General features: G+C 40.5%; 1 protein-coding gene across 3 annotated transcripts in view; it reads left to right on the top strand.

Annotated features, from left to right (window-relative positions):
* The window catches only part of Ppp3cc (protein phosphatase 3 catalytic subunit gamma), a 76,120-nt gene extending 66,296 nt beyond the window's left edge, over positions 1 to 9,824 (top strand). For 2 of the 3 annotated variants that reach the window (XM_047548971.1, XM_047548974.1), the window contains exons 11-14: positions 429 to 510; positions 1,241 to 1,338; positions 8,193 to 8,222; positions 9,321 to 9,824. In XM_047548971.1, the coding sequence (XP_047404927.1) occupies positions 429 to 510; positions 1,241 to 1,338; positions 8,193 to 8,222; positions 9,321 to 9,505 (395 nt within the window). In that variant the 3' untranslated portion in view covers positions 9,506 to 9,824. The remainder of the gene's footprint in view (positions 1 to 428; positions 511 to 1,240; positions 1,339 to 8,192; positions 8,223 to 9,320) is intronic. The other variant, XM_047548972.1, reaches the window with a different exon arrangement.
* Positions 9,825 to 16,960: the final 7,136 nt, after the last annotated feature.

Raw genomic sequence — 16,960 nt, 5'->3', positions numbered from 1 at the left:
GGCTGGATGTTCACGTGCAGGAGACTGTTGCTCGGATGATCACTTGCCCTTCGGCAGCCCAAACCCTGCATCCTCAGGTGGCCCACAGCATTCTGAACAGAGATCTTTGCTGTAGCAACTATCTGTGAGGTTCGTGTGCATGTGTCTCATTCTTCATCGTGTTTTACATTTCAGAATCACAGAAGTTTCTACCCCTCATAGATCTGCTCAGTCTCTTTCATGGCCCCTTCATTCTGTACTTCACTTTCCCCTCCTCTGGGTTCTGTTTAATTTTAATTGTTCAAAGTTTTGTTTGTTTAAACAAACTAAGGCCTTGATTTCTATAAAAGAAAAAGTTTCTCTTAAATAAGAAAAACACTTCATCCTGCATTTTTTAAAAACCAAACTATTGACACATTTCTTTAACCCACTTCTTTGTGTTCTCTAAGGAGGTGCTGCGGTTCGAAAAGAGATCATAAGGAATAAGATCAGAGCTATTGGAAAGATGGCCCGAGTCTTTTCAATTCTTCGGTAAGGATCAGTCTATCATGAATGACAGTGTGGGATAAAGGCATTTTGAAACTAAATCAGAAGTTCATTATAGAGTAGTTTTTTAAGAATTGGAATTTGGTATTGGAACTGCAAGTCTTCAGGTTGAGTGCAGATTGAACCAGATTTAACTTGGTAAAGTGACTAAAAATGTTCTGGCAAACATTCTCTTGTTTCTTGCGTAGAGGTAGTGTGGTTAGTGACTTAGTGGGGATTTTGGAGCATATGTTCAAAGCCTGACTCTGTTTCTTAGTTTTGTGGTCTTGGATTTAATGTCTGCCTCAATTTCCTTATATATAAAATAAAAATAATAATTGGACCAGGGCTGGGGATATAACTCAGTTGGTAGAGTGCCTGCCCTGCAAGCACAAGGCCCTGGGTTCAATCCCCAGCACCGCAAAAAAAAAAGAAAAAAAAGAAAAAAAAAAATAATTGGATCAGATTCACAAGGTTGTTAATTGGATTCGTGAATGTATGGGTCATATTGCCTAGTGGTAAGTGCCTTAATTAAAAAACAAGACCTGGCTGAGTGTTTAAAATTGGAATATTTAAGGAAAACATTCCTTTCTGAGTCAGGGACTGGCTCAGAGGTAGGGGAACCTGCTTTCCATCCCCGTGCCTTTTCCCTGTGCGCCTTTTTCCTGTGCGGGTTGTTGCCTTTGCTGAATGATGGCTCCCTGGCGTTAAGCAGGGCTTCAATGTTCCTTTGCAGGGAAGAGAGTGAGAGTGTGCTGACTCTCAAGGGCCTCACTCCCACAGGCACCCTCCCGATGGGTGTCCTCTCAGGAGGAAAGCAGACCATTCAGACTGGTGAGTACTCCAGCACACTTGCACGATGCTCCCCTCATGCGAGCTGTGCCCCCACACCTAGCAGTCAAGGTGAAATTAATACGTAAGGCACTGAGCCGGGCGCTGTGGTATGTGCCTATAATCCTAGGGGTTTGAGAGGCTGAGATAGGAGGATGGCAAGTTTAAAGCCAGCTTCAGCAATGACGAGGCACTAAGCAACTCAATGAGACCCTGTCTTTAAGTAAAATAGAAGATAGGGCTGGGGATGTCGCTCAGTGGTTGAGTGCCCTGAGTTCAGTATGGGGTACCCCTACAAAAAAGTAAGGCATTGTTCAGCAAACGATGCTAGAGTAATTGGATATTCATCTGCGGGAAAATGACTCTTGACCCCTGCTTTCCTCTGTGCACAAAACTAATTCCAAATGGATTTTAACTTAATGTAAAAGATAAAACAATAAAACTCCTAGAAGGAAGTATGGAGAATAGGTATCAGGGTAGGTAGAGTCCATAAGCAGGACCCAAGTACTAACCTTAAGAGAAAAATGTAAGTTGATTTCCATTAAAATTAATTTCTCACCAAGTGCATTGGCGCACACCTGTAACTACAGCAGCCTGGGAAGTGAGGCAGGGGGATCACAAGTTCAAAACCAGCCTCAGCAACTTAGTGAGGCCCTAAGCAATTCAGCGAGATCCTGTCTCTAAGATATAAAAAGGGACTAGGGATGTGGTTCAGTGGTAAAGCGTCCTTGGATTCAGTCCCTGGTAAAAAAATTTTTTTAAATTTCCCTTAGCCAGGCACAGAGGAGTATGCCTTAGTCTTAGCTACTCAGAAGACTGAGGCAGAAGATTCACTTGAGCCCTTTGAGTTCAAGACCAGCCTGGGAAACATAGCAAGACTATCTCAAAAAAAAATTTTTTTTTAATTTTTCTTCATGAAAATGCATGATTAAGAGAAGGAAGCTGGGCACAGTGGCACACACCTGTAATCCCAGAGGCTTGCGAGGCTGAGGCAGGAGGATTGTGAGTTCAAAGCCAACCTCGGCAACTTAATGAGGCCCTAAGCAACACAGTGAGACCCTGTCTCTAAATAAATAAAATACATGAAGGGCTGGGGATGCGGCTCAGTGGTTAAGTGCCCCTGAGTTCAATTCCTGGTACCAAAAGGAGAGAGAGACAGAGAGAGAGAGAGAGAGAGAGAGAGAGAGGGAGAGGGAGAAAGGCAAGCCACAAACTGAGAATTTTTGTTTTTAGTTGTAAATTGACACAATACCTTCATTTTATTTATTTATTTTACTGTGGTGCTGAGGATTGAACCCAGTGCCTCACGTGCACTAGGCAAGTGCTCTACCACTGAACCACAACTCCAGCCCCTGGTCAAATGATTTTAACAGGTACTTCACAAAAAGGATATCAGAATGGCCAATAAGCTTATAAAAGATACTTAATATAGTTGTTCTGGGAAGTGGATATTAAAACCACAGAGAGATACCACTACATACCCACTAGAACAGCTAAAATTTTTAAATATGACAATACCAAGTATTGGTGTTTTTGTGTGGAACTAGAACTAGATATGCTGGTGGGTTTGGAAAATGGTTCAGCCACTTTGGCAAACTGTTAGGCAGTAAAGCTAAACTTGTCTTTCTGCCCCATAACCTAGCAGTTCCACATCTGGTATATATCCCTGAGAAATTAGCACGTATGTCTACCAAAGAATGCACAAAAGGATGTTACTATAGCTTTATTAAAAATAGCCCCAAACTAGAAGCAACCCAAATGTCCACTGATGGTAGACTAGATAAATAAATTGTGTAGCACTTATACAGAGGACTACTGTTCAACAAAAAATGACATGTTCTGGCTATGTGTAATAAGAGGCCAAATCTCACAAATCACATTGTAAATTTAAAAAGCCAGACACAAAAGAGCACAGACTGTCTGAGGCATATGATGTTTACTACTCAGTGGTAAGAGAAGTCAGAGTTATGCTTGTTCTATTGGGGGAATATTAACCCAGAGGATCACTGGGACTTCTGGAGTGTTGGGGTTGGCCTGTATCACTGTCTGTGTGAAGTTACCCATGTGTAAGTATAAATAAAAAAGAGTTGAGCTGGATGCAGTGGGACACCTATAGCCCCAGCTACTCAGAAGGCTGAGGCAGGAGGATTGCAAGTTCTAGGCCAGCCTTGACACCTTAGCAAGACCCTATCTCAAAATAAAAAATTAAAAGGATTGGGGATGTGACTCACTGGTGGAGAGCCCCTGTGTTCAATCCCCAGTACCAAAATAAAAATTTTTAAGAAGGAATTGAGCTATATACTTCTGATTTGGGCCCATATGATTTATTTCATGTATATTTTATACCTTAAGGAGGACAGTTGTAGGGCATTAGAGTTTCTCAGTCAGAGAAGGTGTTTTCTTCTTTGCCTGCAGTCTCCAGTACCATGTTCACCTCTTCAATCAGAATATCACTTCTAAAACTTATGTGGGAGCTGACTTCTAAGCAGAGGGCTTGATGGAGTCCTGGAATAAAAAAAATCAATGCTTTCAGGGTGAACATAGATTTGGTCAAACAGGGAAAGGATAGACTCACTTCCTGGAATTACTAGGCCTGAGAACTGTCAAAAGCATTACTATCTTAAAGTTTCGCTGCTTTTTTTGCTCCCTTTGTTTTGTTGAGCTGTTCCTGAAGTTTCTTTGGTTTTGTTTTTCCTCTTGTTCTCCTGCCACAGACAGGAGTTCTTTTCCTCCTGTGGAAATTTTACCTCTGTCAACTAATAGGAACAGCCCCCTTCCTTTTTTCTTTTATATGGGATTTGATTCCTCTTCTTCTTTCTCTTTCAAATTGAATACTAAAATATTAGAATTTAGCTCTTGAAAAAGAAGACTGAACATTTTCTCCTTGGAAGTATATAATTTCTTCTCTTTTATTTTTTAAGAGACAGAGTGTCTATATGTTGCCCAAGGCAACTGGAACTTCTGGGCTCAAGCAATCCTCTTGCTTCAATCTCCTGAGTAGCTGGGACTACACTCATATGCCACCATGACCAGCTTAATTTATTTTCTTAATTCCCTCAGTTTCATAGAAACAATCAGTAAACTATTTCAGATTGTGGGTTTTTTTCCTGAAATAAATGTGCAGATTTTTTTAAGCAAAATGCTTTTCCACTATTGTTTATCTGGTAATTAGTCATATAAGATATTCTGAGAGCAGCTCTGACATGGATGTTTTAGAGTAATAGGAAGTAATAAGTAACAAGGGTAAAGAAAAAAAGGAATGTCCTATAGCATTCTTACTTGAAAAGTTTTGGAAATTTGTTGATCTACAAAGTTGTTTTAATGTAAGCCAATTTTTTTCTAGATTTTGGAAGAACAAATCTGTAAATCAAGAACAAGCAACAAAAAATTGTTACAGATGTGTTATCTGGGAATTTGTTTATATCTTGGTCACCTTGGGTTCAGGCCCTACACATCTAGTTTCTCCATTTTTCATTTGCACGAGTATTTTAATCAATTTAGAATTATTTATTGATACTTCTGAAATCTATAGCAATCTCCAAAAATGTTTGACTAAAATTACTACCAACTTTTTAGAGTTTCTTCTTTTTTATTGATTGACAGAAACTGAGTTTATCCTTTTCATGTCTGAAGCATTTCCACAGATTCACTGGCAAATTGGAGCATCGACTAAAAAAGACCTTTCACTTTTCATGTAACTTTACTCGAAGAGTTTTTAATCAACAATATCCCATGGTCTTAAAACATAAGTTCATTTATACTCCACCTTGTTCCAGGAGGGATTGGAGTGAGCTGCAGTGTGCCTGTCATACAGGAAGATAAAACAAATGTGCTTAGACATTACAGCACAAAAGAATCCAAAGTAAAGCCGCCAGCAGCCACAGATTTGACTCAAAGCTTCAGGGGAGCCAAAATAAAGAGGAAAGCCAAAACAGAACAAAATTCACAAAAACTATAGTATAAAAAATCAGATCAGTTAAAAATTGGACTGTAGCTCAGTGGTGGAGCACTTGCCTAGCACGTGTGAGGCACTGGGTTCGATCCTCAGCACCACATATAAATAAATAAATAAATAAATAAATAAATTGGACAGTATCAAAATTAAAAACTTTTGCACTACAAATGGTACTGTCAAGAAAGTGAAAAGTGCTGGGGATGTAGCTCAGTTGGTAGAGTGCTTGCCACGCAAGCACAAGGCAATCCCCAGCACGGCAAAAAAAAAGGGAAAAGACAACCCGCAGAATGTGTGAAAGTATTTGCTAATCATGTATCTCATAAGGGACTGATATCTAGAAATGATAAAAAACTTTTACAATTGAATGATAAAAAAAGATATCACAATGGAAAAAAATTGATAAAGAATTCGAATTGACGTTTTTTCAAAGAAAATGTGCAAATGGCTCATAAAAAGATTTCTGACATCAGTAGACGTTCAGGAAATGCGAATCAAAACCACAAGGAAATGCCACTTCATAGTTGCCAGGATGGGTACAGTTAAAAAAAAAAAAAAAGTGTTGATGAGGGCTGGGAGGAACTCAGTGGTAGGGTGCTTGCTCAGCATGTGCAAAGCCCTGGGTTCCATCCCCAGCACGGAAAGAAAAAAAAAGTATTGATGAGATTCTAGAGAAATCGAGTCCCTCACACACTGCGTAGGAGCCAAATGCTACACCTGATTTGGAGAAAACAGTCTGAAAGTTCTTCAGATGACTGAACAGAGTTACTCTATGATCCAGATATTCCAGTCCAAGTTATTTCCCTCTACCCCACAAGAAATGAAATACATCCTCACAAAACCTTACGGGCAAATGTTCATAAGTGACATTCTTCATAATAGTCCAAATGGATACAACACAAATGTCAACTGGATGAGCAATGTTGTGTGTGTGTGTATGTGTGTGTGTGTGTGTGTATGTGTGTGTAAAAATGCTATTTAGCCTTAAAAAAGAATGAAATCCAGGTTCATGCTTCAACATGCATGGACCTTGAAAACGCTGCTAGGTGAAAGAAGTCAGTCTCCTGAGTCAGCATATAATATGATTCCATGACATGAAATGTGCAGAAGGGCAAATCTACAGAGACAGAAAATAGATGAGTGGCTGACTGTAGTTAAGGAGAAGAGGTGAGGGAGGGAAATGGAAAGTGACTGCTATGAGTAGGATTTGTGGGGGAGGGGGTGATGAAAATGTTTTAAACAAATTGCAATGGTTGCACAACCCTAGATATCTCAAAACGATTGGCTTGCACACTTTAAACAAGTGAAAATGAAACAAATGAACAAGATGTTAAAGAGAAAAAGGGCTGGGTTTGTGGCTCAGTGAGAGAGCGCTTGCCTAGCATATGTGACGCACTGGGTTCGATTCTCAGCACCACATATAAATAAGCAAAATAGAGGTCCTTTGATAACTAAAAAAAATTTTTTTTTTTTTTTTTTGCTGTGCGGGGTTTCGAACCCAGGGCCTTGTGCTTGCAAGGCAAGCACTCTACCAACTGAGCTATCTCCCCAGCCCTAAAAATACTTTTTAAAAAAGATGTTAAAGAGAAAAAAGAAAACTGTTGAGTTAATTTTACATAACTGTTTCTTATAACGTCCCTTGAGGCGGGCTGCTGTCATAATGCCCAAAGTGAAAAGCAGTTCTAGGAGAACCCAAAACAAGGTGATACCAGAACTCACCAGTGCCATGTAGATTTTAAACTCCAAGTAGGTCAACACTCTGCATACCGTTTTAGGAAAAGCTTGTTCTTCCACTCCCTCACAGTCATGACCCCAGTGTACTATTAGAAAGCACTCTCGTTCTCTTGCGTAGTTTATTTGTTCTATGGCGATTAGAGAGGGTGTGGCATTGCTTTGACACACACCTACGGTGGACAAAGTCAGGCACTTGTCAGTTGATTCCATGCACCCGTTTTTTTCACTTTGCCTTAGGAAGTTAGCTCTGCGGTTCTGTTTCTCCTCTTGTGACTGTAAAGCCTTAAGAACAGCAAACTTGCTGCTCATATTTTTTCCTGCCCTTGTTAAGAAAATTGCTATTGAAGGAAATGATGGGGCTGTCCTGTAGGATATTGCTACAACCTGTAACCTCTTCATATATTAGATTTTTTTATTGCCTGAAAGAGAAGGCGCTACTTTTTAGATTGCTTCCATTTTGATCGACAAGGGAGGGACAAGATGACTTTTCTAGTAATTTGTCTTCTCTCTTGCACACTGAATGGAAGCCTCCACCACATCTCTAATCCCAGATGGTTACATGAATTTTCAATGGAATTGAATAGTTCTATCCCTTTGCCAGCTTAGTAGTCCACCCAGGACAAGAAATAACCCCTCACTTCTAACTCATTTTTCTTTCCTTCCAAATGCCAGTCTGTTCTTCAAAGGCCCCTAGATTTTTTTTTAACTAAGTAATTTAAAAGGATAGTTGGCCCCCACATAAACCATTTGAGAGCATAAAAAGAAAAGTAGTATTAAATAAGCGAATGGGACCTAGCAGCAACTCATTTAATATCATCTGAGATATTACAAACTAAAATACGGTTGTGATGTTAATTTGTTTGGTTCAACAAATAATTTTGATATATGGTGCACAGACATAAACCGGCAGTTGGCTATTTCAGATGAAGAGAACAACGTTCTGATGCCACCTGAAATGTTCACAATACTAGAAAATCTCTGGAAACCCCGTATTTTGACCCAGTCTAGTTCCCGTCAGTCATCCTCTGGCTTCTCTGGCTAGTGGACTTCACCGTGGACGGGGTAGGCTAGCAGACCAGCCCCTGGGATGTCTGCTGGCAACAGTGCTGTTGGTTTACTCATTCTTTTTCTGTCTTCGTTTTTGCATGCCACTGCGCCTGCCCTCTTACAGCCACAGTAGAAGCGGTAGAGGCCCGGGAAGGTATGGCCGTATTACTCTGATAGATGTGCTCATGTGTCTGTCTACTCGTTTTAAAAAACTTTATCAACATTATAAAACTTTTATTGCATCACTAGAACTGTAACAATGAGGAAAGGAATAGATATTCCTACCATGTTCATATGCCCTGTATTTTTATTCATTTCAATCACCTTCACCACAGCTGAAGTCCTTGCTGGGCTCTGTCAGCGTCATTTCAATGACTGAAGCTTAAGCAACTTGTAGTGAGAGGTAAAGTGGTTAATCTTATAGCCCCTCCATATTTGAGACATCCATTTGATTGAGAGTCAGACAGGCCAGCCTCTTTAATGACTCTAAAAATTATTAAGAACAGAGCCAAAAGTATGGTAGAATTTAGATTGATTCATTTCTGAGGTTGCCCTAAGGCAATCAAGCTAAATTATCTTTGTTTTGATGGAGAGACATATTAAGTAACACTCTTTAAAAAACCTGTTTTTGAAACCTGTTGGAATTGATAAACCCATGTTACAAATTTGTTTTATTAGGTAAAGTGGTTCAAAATGGAAATTCCTTTTCTTCATGATAACAAAGTTGAATCAGAAGGAAAATACCTAGAAGCTGTGTTGATGGTTCTTACATTCAGTTCCTGGTAGTGCAAGATAAAAAACTGTTCTAAACAAAAAGATCAGTCCTTACTTTTTTGTTTTGTGGTCAATGTGGTGTTTGTGCTTAAAGCAACTGCTCTGTTTAACTTGTTTTGTTATCCGAGGGTTGCCTTTTTTCTGGCATTGAGCATGTTTCTGGCCCATTAAAAACTTTCTCAGATGTATTGGGGCTGAATAAGAACTTGTTAGTTGTTTACCAGGTCTGTCTCTGCTGTGATTATTCGTATTGAGATTTTTATGAGCATTTCCATTTTGGTTGCCCTTGGGGCTCATGGAAGCAGTAGTTTTAGACATGACTGATTCAGTCAAATGTTGCCTGTTCCCTTCACCAGATACGTGCTCCCTGGCCACCTTTTGTGTGTTCCTGGGAGGTTGCTGTGTGCTAAAGACTGTTGATCCGTTGCTTTGCTGCCTAACTGAGCACTGCCCAACCCCTTTCCTGTTTTTTCTGTAGCCATCAGTGGGTTTTCACTTCAGCACAAGATTCGAAGTTTTGAAGAAGCCCGAGGTCTGGACCGAATTAATGAGCGAATGCCACCTAGAAGAGATGGCACAAAACCTGATGGGTCAGTGAACTCAGTAACCCCTGCACACCCAAACTTCGCACACCAGAGCGGCCAAGGGAAGAAATCCCCGTGATGCCAGAGTCCTGTTGCTGCACAGGTGGACCCCAAACTCATGCACAAGTCTTATTTATTTATTATTGGAAAACAAAACAAAAACAATTCAAACAACTTAAACCTGGAGGTGCAATCATAATTCATCTGCATTTATTCTGTAAGAAAGGTGATGGTTTTATAAATTTTTTTAATTTATGTTAAATATATAAGAAGTACATCTGTTTTGTTTTCCCCTTTTTCCTCCCCAATTTTTAGGAACTAATTTGTTGTCAATACATATGTGAAGTCTTGTGCTATAAAGGGACCTTCCCCTAATAAAAGGGCCTTGGAAACCTCAACCCTGGGTTTCTGACTTGAACTCGACAACCTTTTTCTCTTGCTTTTGGAGGGTAATTTCTTTCATGTAAGAGCAATAGTTTTTCAAACTCAAAAGATTTTTCTCCTTTCTGCGTGGTGCCATTGAAGAAAGTCCTCTTAGATTTTAGTAGCTAAAACTGCTTCTTTTCAGATAGAAAACTTGATTATTCTAGAACTTCTGAGCAAATAACCCTGTTTTAGTCAACTTTTTCACTGCTGTGATTAAAAGACCGGACCAGAACAATTGTAAAGGAGAAAAAGTTTACCTGGGGCTCATGGTTTCAGAGGTCTCAGTCCATAGATAGAAGGCACCATTCCTTGGGGCTTGAGGCGAGGCTGAACATCATGGTGGAGGAGCGTGGTAGAGGGAAGTGGCTCACATGATGATCAGGAAGCAGAGAGAGACTCCACTTGCCAGATACAAACTATAGCCCAAAACCACGCCCCGAATGCCCACCTCCTCCAGCCACACCCCACCACTTCAGTTATCATTCAATTAATCCCTATCAGGGAATTAATTCACTGATTGGGTTAAGACTCTTACTACCCAACCATTTCTCCTCTGAACCTTCCTGCATTATCTCACACATGATCTTTTGGGGGACACCTCACATAAAGCAACCAAAACCCTGTGGTTTTAAGGGCCAAGGAGAATGTTTTCTATAACAATGTAGTTTCTTCTTTACTCAGTTTCTTTTAATATATTCTACTATAGCCAAATAAAAAATGAGGAATTTTCTTAGAGTTACCTAAAATTTTTGGTTTAAATGTCCCTCAGAGTTTGGAGGAAAAAAGACTTTCAAAAACTTTGACTGTTGTCAGATTCTTTCACTTTGATTTTTGAATCCCAGATGATTTGCCCCACCTGCAAAGGAAGTCATATTTCTAAATGTTTTATAAATGCCCTTAGTAGAACCTTCCACAACTAGAAGTATTTAAGCCCTCCTATACCATTGCATCAGCTGTTGTTTCTTTTGTTCTCATCATCCTTCTGTTTTTTAGTGTATTTCTGCAACTAACTGGGGTAATGGAAACTGAAGGTGGGATGGTCCCCTTGTGAATTGAAGGTCTCGCTTAAGGGCACTGGATGAGTGAAGATTTCCTGTCTACTGGATCTAATTAGAAGATAACTACTGGGTTGTTTCTCCATCTTTCAACACTCATTAGATTGAACTGTATATCAACCTTCATTAGAATATTTTGTAATCCAAAAACAAGTGTTCAGATGTAATGTTTGAATACTCTTAGTTTGTTTTTCATGTCACAGTCAACTCATAAAGGAACTTTGGGAGATGCTTAGGCCCCCATTTTTTGCTTACCCTGATCACAGGTACCATGTTGCAACACTCACTGACAAGCTCTCTAATGAGTGTGCGTGTCTGAAAATACAATATGGAAGCATGGAAAATGCAAACTGACAGTTTTCCTTAATGTCATCTGGGATGAGGAGCAAGTATCTCACACGCAGGACTTCATGGTGGGAGCTTCAAGGAAACCAGAAAAACAAAAAACAACATTATATTTTTCAAGAAAAGCCATAATTTTCTTTAGAAGAATGAAGATTTAACCCATCTCTGATTTTCTATACCTTTTGCTAATAGTTCCCGGTTTGTTTATGACAGAGAACCAAGCATTCTTGGGGATTGGAATTCGCATGCATGAGTTGTTCTGTTCATAAAAGAATGATAGAAAGGATATTGTGGGTGGAGATGAAGAATCTCCTTCTGGGTTGTAAGCAAAACCTGTGAAAGAAGGAAGGGGAAAATCTTGAGTAACTATCTTTCCTGATTGCCATTTCTTTAATTAATTAAGCTCTGGGACATCCTTACATCCCTCTCTCCCAACCCCAGGAATAGAAATCTCTCCTGTGAAAGTCAGCCCACATGACAGATTGTGGAGACTCCCTTGCCCCTTTCTCCTTGCCTTGTGGATTGAGGCAATACAGTCCACAGGCGGAAACCATACTTAAGGCCTCCATCAGCAGCCTGTAGCTAAATACTTACTACAAACCTTTAGAAGCAAAAAATATTTTATTGATTAAAAAGGATGATTATTTAGGATTGTCTTTATTCTCAAAAAGAAATGGTATAATGATAAAGGCAAGTTTCTTTGAGCTGTTGAGTGTCCTGGAGTGAAAAGGTAGAAAGTCCTGATTCAAGAAAACATGAATGTCACGTGCAGCAGCACCAGATCCCAGGTCTTAAAGGGAGATAGGGACTGGGCCTGTGGTGCATGCCTGTAAACCCAGCAACTCAGGAGGCTGAGGCATGAGGATCACAAGTTCAAAGCCAGCCTCAGCAATTTAGTGAGGCCCTAAGCAACTTAGTGAGACCATGTCTCAAAACTAAAAATACAGGGGACTGGGGATGTGGCTCAGTGGTTAAGTACTCCTGGGTTCAATCCCCAGTACCACATAAGGGGGGTGAGGGATAAGGAGGTTTGAAAATTATGCTGAATTCTAAAAGTGAAGACATCTTCTGTTCTCTAGAAAGCTGGGTGTGTATTTCAACATTTTAGAAAGTCGTGTGCTAGGTGTGTCCAATTGATACAGAACTTCTTCAAGTGGGTCTCCTGTCTGAGGCTGTAGCACAATAGCCAAGCACTTGCCTAGCATGTATGAGCCATGGGTTAATCCCCAGCACTGCAAAGTAAGTAAAAATAAATTTTTTAAAAGTGGGGCTCTCAGTTGGTATAAAGTACCCACATATGCATTTGCATTTCTGGCTCAAACAGTTTAGAAGGCCTAAGTCATCAAACAGACTTCACTGGATACTTTTAAAACATATTCTCAAATGTTTTAATCTAAACAACAGCTTCCAAGGTGACTGAATGCCTACCCTGGGTTTGCCTTTGGACTACTGTTTTTGCCTAGAGCCATCTTCCCAAACAAGCACTCTGAAGCTGTCAAAGTTCTGCAGAGTTGAGTTGTCAAAGCCCCTTCTGTTTTATTAAGTTTTTCCCCTTGTGTTCAGAAGTACTAAAAATACTATTCCTCTTTTTCTCCTTCACGTTAAAGTCCTCAGGGACCTTTTTCTGAAATTTCTCCCATTTTGGAAAATAGAAACAAACCAATCCACTTCTCAGATCAGTTCACTGGGCGTGTGTGTTGGAGGTCTCCTTTGTAAACTTTTCTGAAGTACCATTTTGAAAATGACACTTCACCTGGACTAGGTTTTCCAATTTTGGTTGCATGCACATCATATGAATTTTTTAATTGATCAGTTGACTTTTTTAATCAGAAATCAAAAACTCATCTAACCCAAGTTCAAAACATACTTTTAAAGCTCTGTGTTCTGAAAGTTTAGAGTGAAAGAAAAATAAACAATACACCAGCTAGGTGTGGTGGTGCACTTCTGTAATCCCATCTACTGGGGAGGCTGAGGCAGGAGGATTGCAAGTTTGAGTCCAGCCAGGGCAATTCAGGGAGACCCTGCGTCAAAAATAAAAAAGCTGGGGGGTGTAACTCAGTGATAGAGAGTGCCTCTGGGTTCCATCCCCAGTACCAAAAATACCTGTGTGTGTGTTTGATTAATGTTTTAATTGACTCTAATTAGTTGTATATGACAGGAGAATGCATTTATATATTTTGATAGGTCATACATAAATGGAGTGTAATTTCTCATTTTTCTGATTGTACATATTATAGGATTACATTGGTCATGCGGTCATGTATGTACGTGAGGTAATAATGTCTGCTTCACTCTACTATCCTTCCTACTCCACACCCCTTCCCCTCCCTTCAATGCCCCTCTACCTAAAGTAACTCTTATGCGTGTTTAATGAAATGCTATAGCTTTGATTTTTCTTAAAACCTCAAGGTGACACTTTGTTGATTTGCTGGCCTTTTGTCACTAGATAGTGATCAACAAAGTAAATATTGCCTATCGCACTCGGATGTACTTGTTAGGGCTCCCTGCCTAGGACCAGGGTCATGCTGTCCGAGGGTATCCATGTTTTTCATATCCTTTTACCTGTGTTGGAATCGTTTTTTCTGGACTTCTGTGAACAGCTGCCCTCCAATGAAGCAGGTTTCTCTCAATGGCAAAGACTAGTTTTCTTATCTGATACCTTAGGTATGATTTCCTGACAGTGCTCAAAATAGAAAGAGAAAGGCCTTATTTGTTTGACCACTAGAATATTTTTACTTAATGTCATTAAGGAGCAAGGACAGGATTTCTGAATATTAGGTAGATTTGGGGCCTTTCAGAATTGACCTTATCCCTTAGATTCCCTTCTAAGTAGTTTTAAAACCAAGTTTGAGGCAACTGGCTTCTATAAAAAAAAAAAAAAATTATAGCCATCTGAGATATAGCTGGGCTTGCTGCTTGGGATTATTACTCCAAAGTCACTCTAGCCTCAGAATGAGGAAGGCTGAAATCAGTTCCCTCAACCCTCCCTTATTTTGTGTAAATAGTGTAACTGATCTCCAGAATATTTTACTGTACTATGTCTCTAAATAAAAATATAATTACTTCAGAATTAAGTTTGTCCTGGCCAACCTGGGTGATCAGTCAGTTAGACTAATTTTAAGAACTTGTCCCACATTGACTGATTCTAGTTTTTCTTTATATTACTTATCAAGTTTTTCTCCCCAATCTTCGCATTGAAAAGTATTTCCTATCCCATAAAGACTTGCTGAGATGGCATTCTAGAATACCCAATATTTATTGTAGTTGTTAAAGTAACAGTGGAACCCAAGTTTCTTCCAAAACACTCAGCTTTCCCTGCCCTGGCAGAAAAGAGCAGAGCCCCAGTCGTGGGTATGAGGCTCCAGTTTGCTAAGTTATTTGTGGTTATTAAACCATGGGTTCCATTTTGTCTGGCACCTGGCCCCATCTCTTCTGAAGTCTGCTATACTGGCACTAATGGACCACCTACAACTGGGTATTCAGAGACGGAGTAGGGTCTGGGTTACATGGTGGACAGTTCTGAAGCACAGTATTGCCACAGTCTCTTTTGAGCCTTGCTGTGATCAGAGGATGGGAGGAAAGCCTCAAGAAAGAGCAGTTGTGTGTAGTGGGGAGAGTTGTGTGACCAAAGGACAGGGTTGTTAATCTTTATTTGGGGTGCCAGCTGCGAACCTGTTTAAAGTAGAGCTTTGTGCCATTGACCGTGAGAGGGAGCCTGTGTTAGTCTGGCACTGGGGACCTGCTCTGCCTCTCTCCGGCTAAAGTGAATGGGGTCATGTTAGCTGCCTTCATCTATGCAGTCACAAAGGTGAAGATGATCCTGAGCGTATACTCCCCCTTGGGAGGCCTTGGCCTCACGCCCCGGCAACCGTGGCAAGACTTGCCAAATAACACCTTTGTCTGAGACGGGTTATGCAGCTTCTCCTCAGTGCCCTCATGACAAGTCAAGGTGGCTTCAGATCAAGAAGCGAGAACAGGACTGGGCGCATTTGCCTGCGCTGCTGTGGAGCGAGGCCGTGCACACTGCCTGCCTGTAAGTTTCTGGACCAGGTTCCCTTCATGCGGACAGGCACCTGTTTTGCATGTTAAAACGAAGTGCATGTAATGAGGCAGCCATAGATTTTGATTTGGGGCAATAAAGCTGTGCTTTTTCTATCGCAGAACCCTTTTGAAGAGGCCGTGGTAGATGCAGGATTTCCCCTTCTCTGTGCATTGTACCCATTGTCTGTGTTTCTTAATAGAAATGTCGGCCAACTTTTGCCGAGAAAGGATCCTGGTTTTGCTTCCTAGATGGTGAGGTAGTCAGAGGTTTGAGACTGGCTGGTGGTGTCATTTTTTTAGGTTCTTCTGAATGGTGGGATGTTTGCTTGCACTTAGAGATGACCTGCTTTTGGCTTTCAGATATATTAAAGAAAATGGCAGAAATGTTACACTGGCAGACGTCATTTTAGTAAGTCTTTTTTGTGAACAAGAAATTAATTTGTTAGACCTTTCTTATTGTAAATTGGAAGTCGTGTTTCAGGTTAAAAAAAGAAGGGAACACCCTTAAGATTGATTGATAACTTTATTGGCTCCTGCATCTGCATTTCCTTTATTTCCTGGTGGAGGTGTTTCTATTTGACTGTTACCCATTTAATAATTCCAGAAGAGAAAGCCTGGCTTGTGATGTCTGGCCTAGTCTCCAGACAATGTCAAGGAATTCCCCTCCCAAGGGAGGTTCCCCATCACAATAAGGATCTCTTTCCTTCACCCTCCAACCTTCTAGTTTTAAAGTGCTTTTGTGTTTCTGTTTTTCCTCACTCAGAATCCACTCCCTTGCCCCTAACTGGCTCCTGGCCTTTTGCCCACCACTAATTCCTGCTCAATCCCACACCCCTCTCCTCCTCTGGCTCCTCCAACAGAGGCGGCTACTAGAAGAAAAGAAAGAAAGACATCCTAGGAACCTAGAGTCTTTATAAAAGATAAAAATAGACTTTTATTATAGTAATTTAATAACCCTGCATGTGATCCTAACAATAGACATGGATGAATTCCAGCTTGGGAGAAGTCAAAGCCAGAGGAGTTGAGGTGCAGTTGGACTACCAAGAACAGGTAGCACAGGACCAGCCTTTTGATTCCTCTGAAAAGTAGAAATGTCTCGAGGTGCTGTGGACTCACAAGGACAAATAAGCTCTCTGGGCAAGTGGGGACTGGGGATGGGAAGCACCAGGCCTTGGAGAGGGAATTTTACAGATCATGACAGTTGAGGTGGAAAGGCTAAATCCAGGACTGACAGGCACAAGCAGCAATCATGACATTAAATGTAGCCACATTAAGGTCATGGTGCAGTTTGCAGGCCAGAAAATGTGCCCAGATATCTAATGGCACAAAAGCTAAGTGTGTGTTGTGGGTTCTGTTCTCCTAGTGGCACCCTGATTAGCAGCATCCTCTCCGTTAGCTAAAGCCCCAGTAAGGTGAGGTGATATTTGCCCTGATTTGCAGGAAGCTTTTTGAGAGCCTGGGAATGAAGGACTGAAATACAAATTTATATTGACCTTGCACTAGATCTTGATGGAATTCCCACTTGCCTGCTATAATAATGTATGGTCTTTTTCTTTTGGGGTTGGTTGGTTTGTTTTTTAATCACAACTTTCAGGTCTTAGGAAGAAAATCTAATGTTGATACAGTGGATTGATAATTTATGGTAAATTAAGTTGCCATTTAATGTT

Source organism: Sciurus carolinensis, chromosome 4 (assembly GCF_902686445.1).
Source record: "Sciurus carolinensis chromosome 4, mSciCar1.2, whole genome shotgun sequence".
NCBI lineage: Eukaryota > Metazoa > Chordata > Mammalia > Rodentia > Sciuridae > Sciurus > Sciurus carolinensis.
This window is presented reverse-complemented; position numbering and strand designations above follow the sequence as displayed.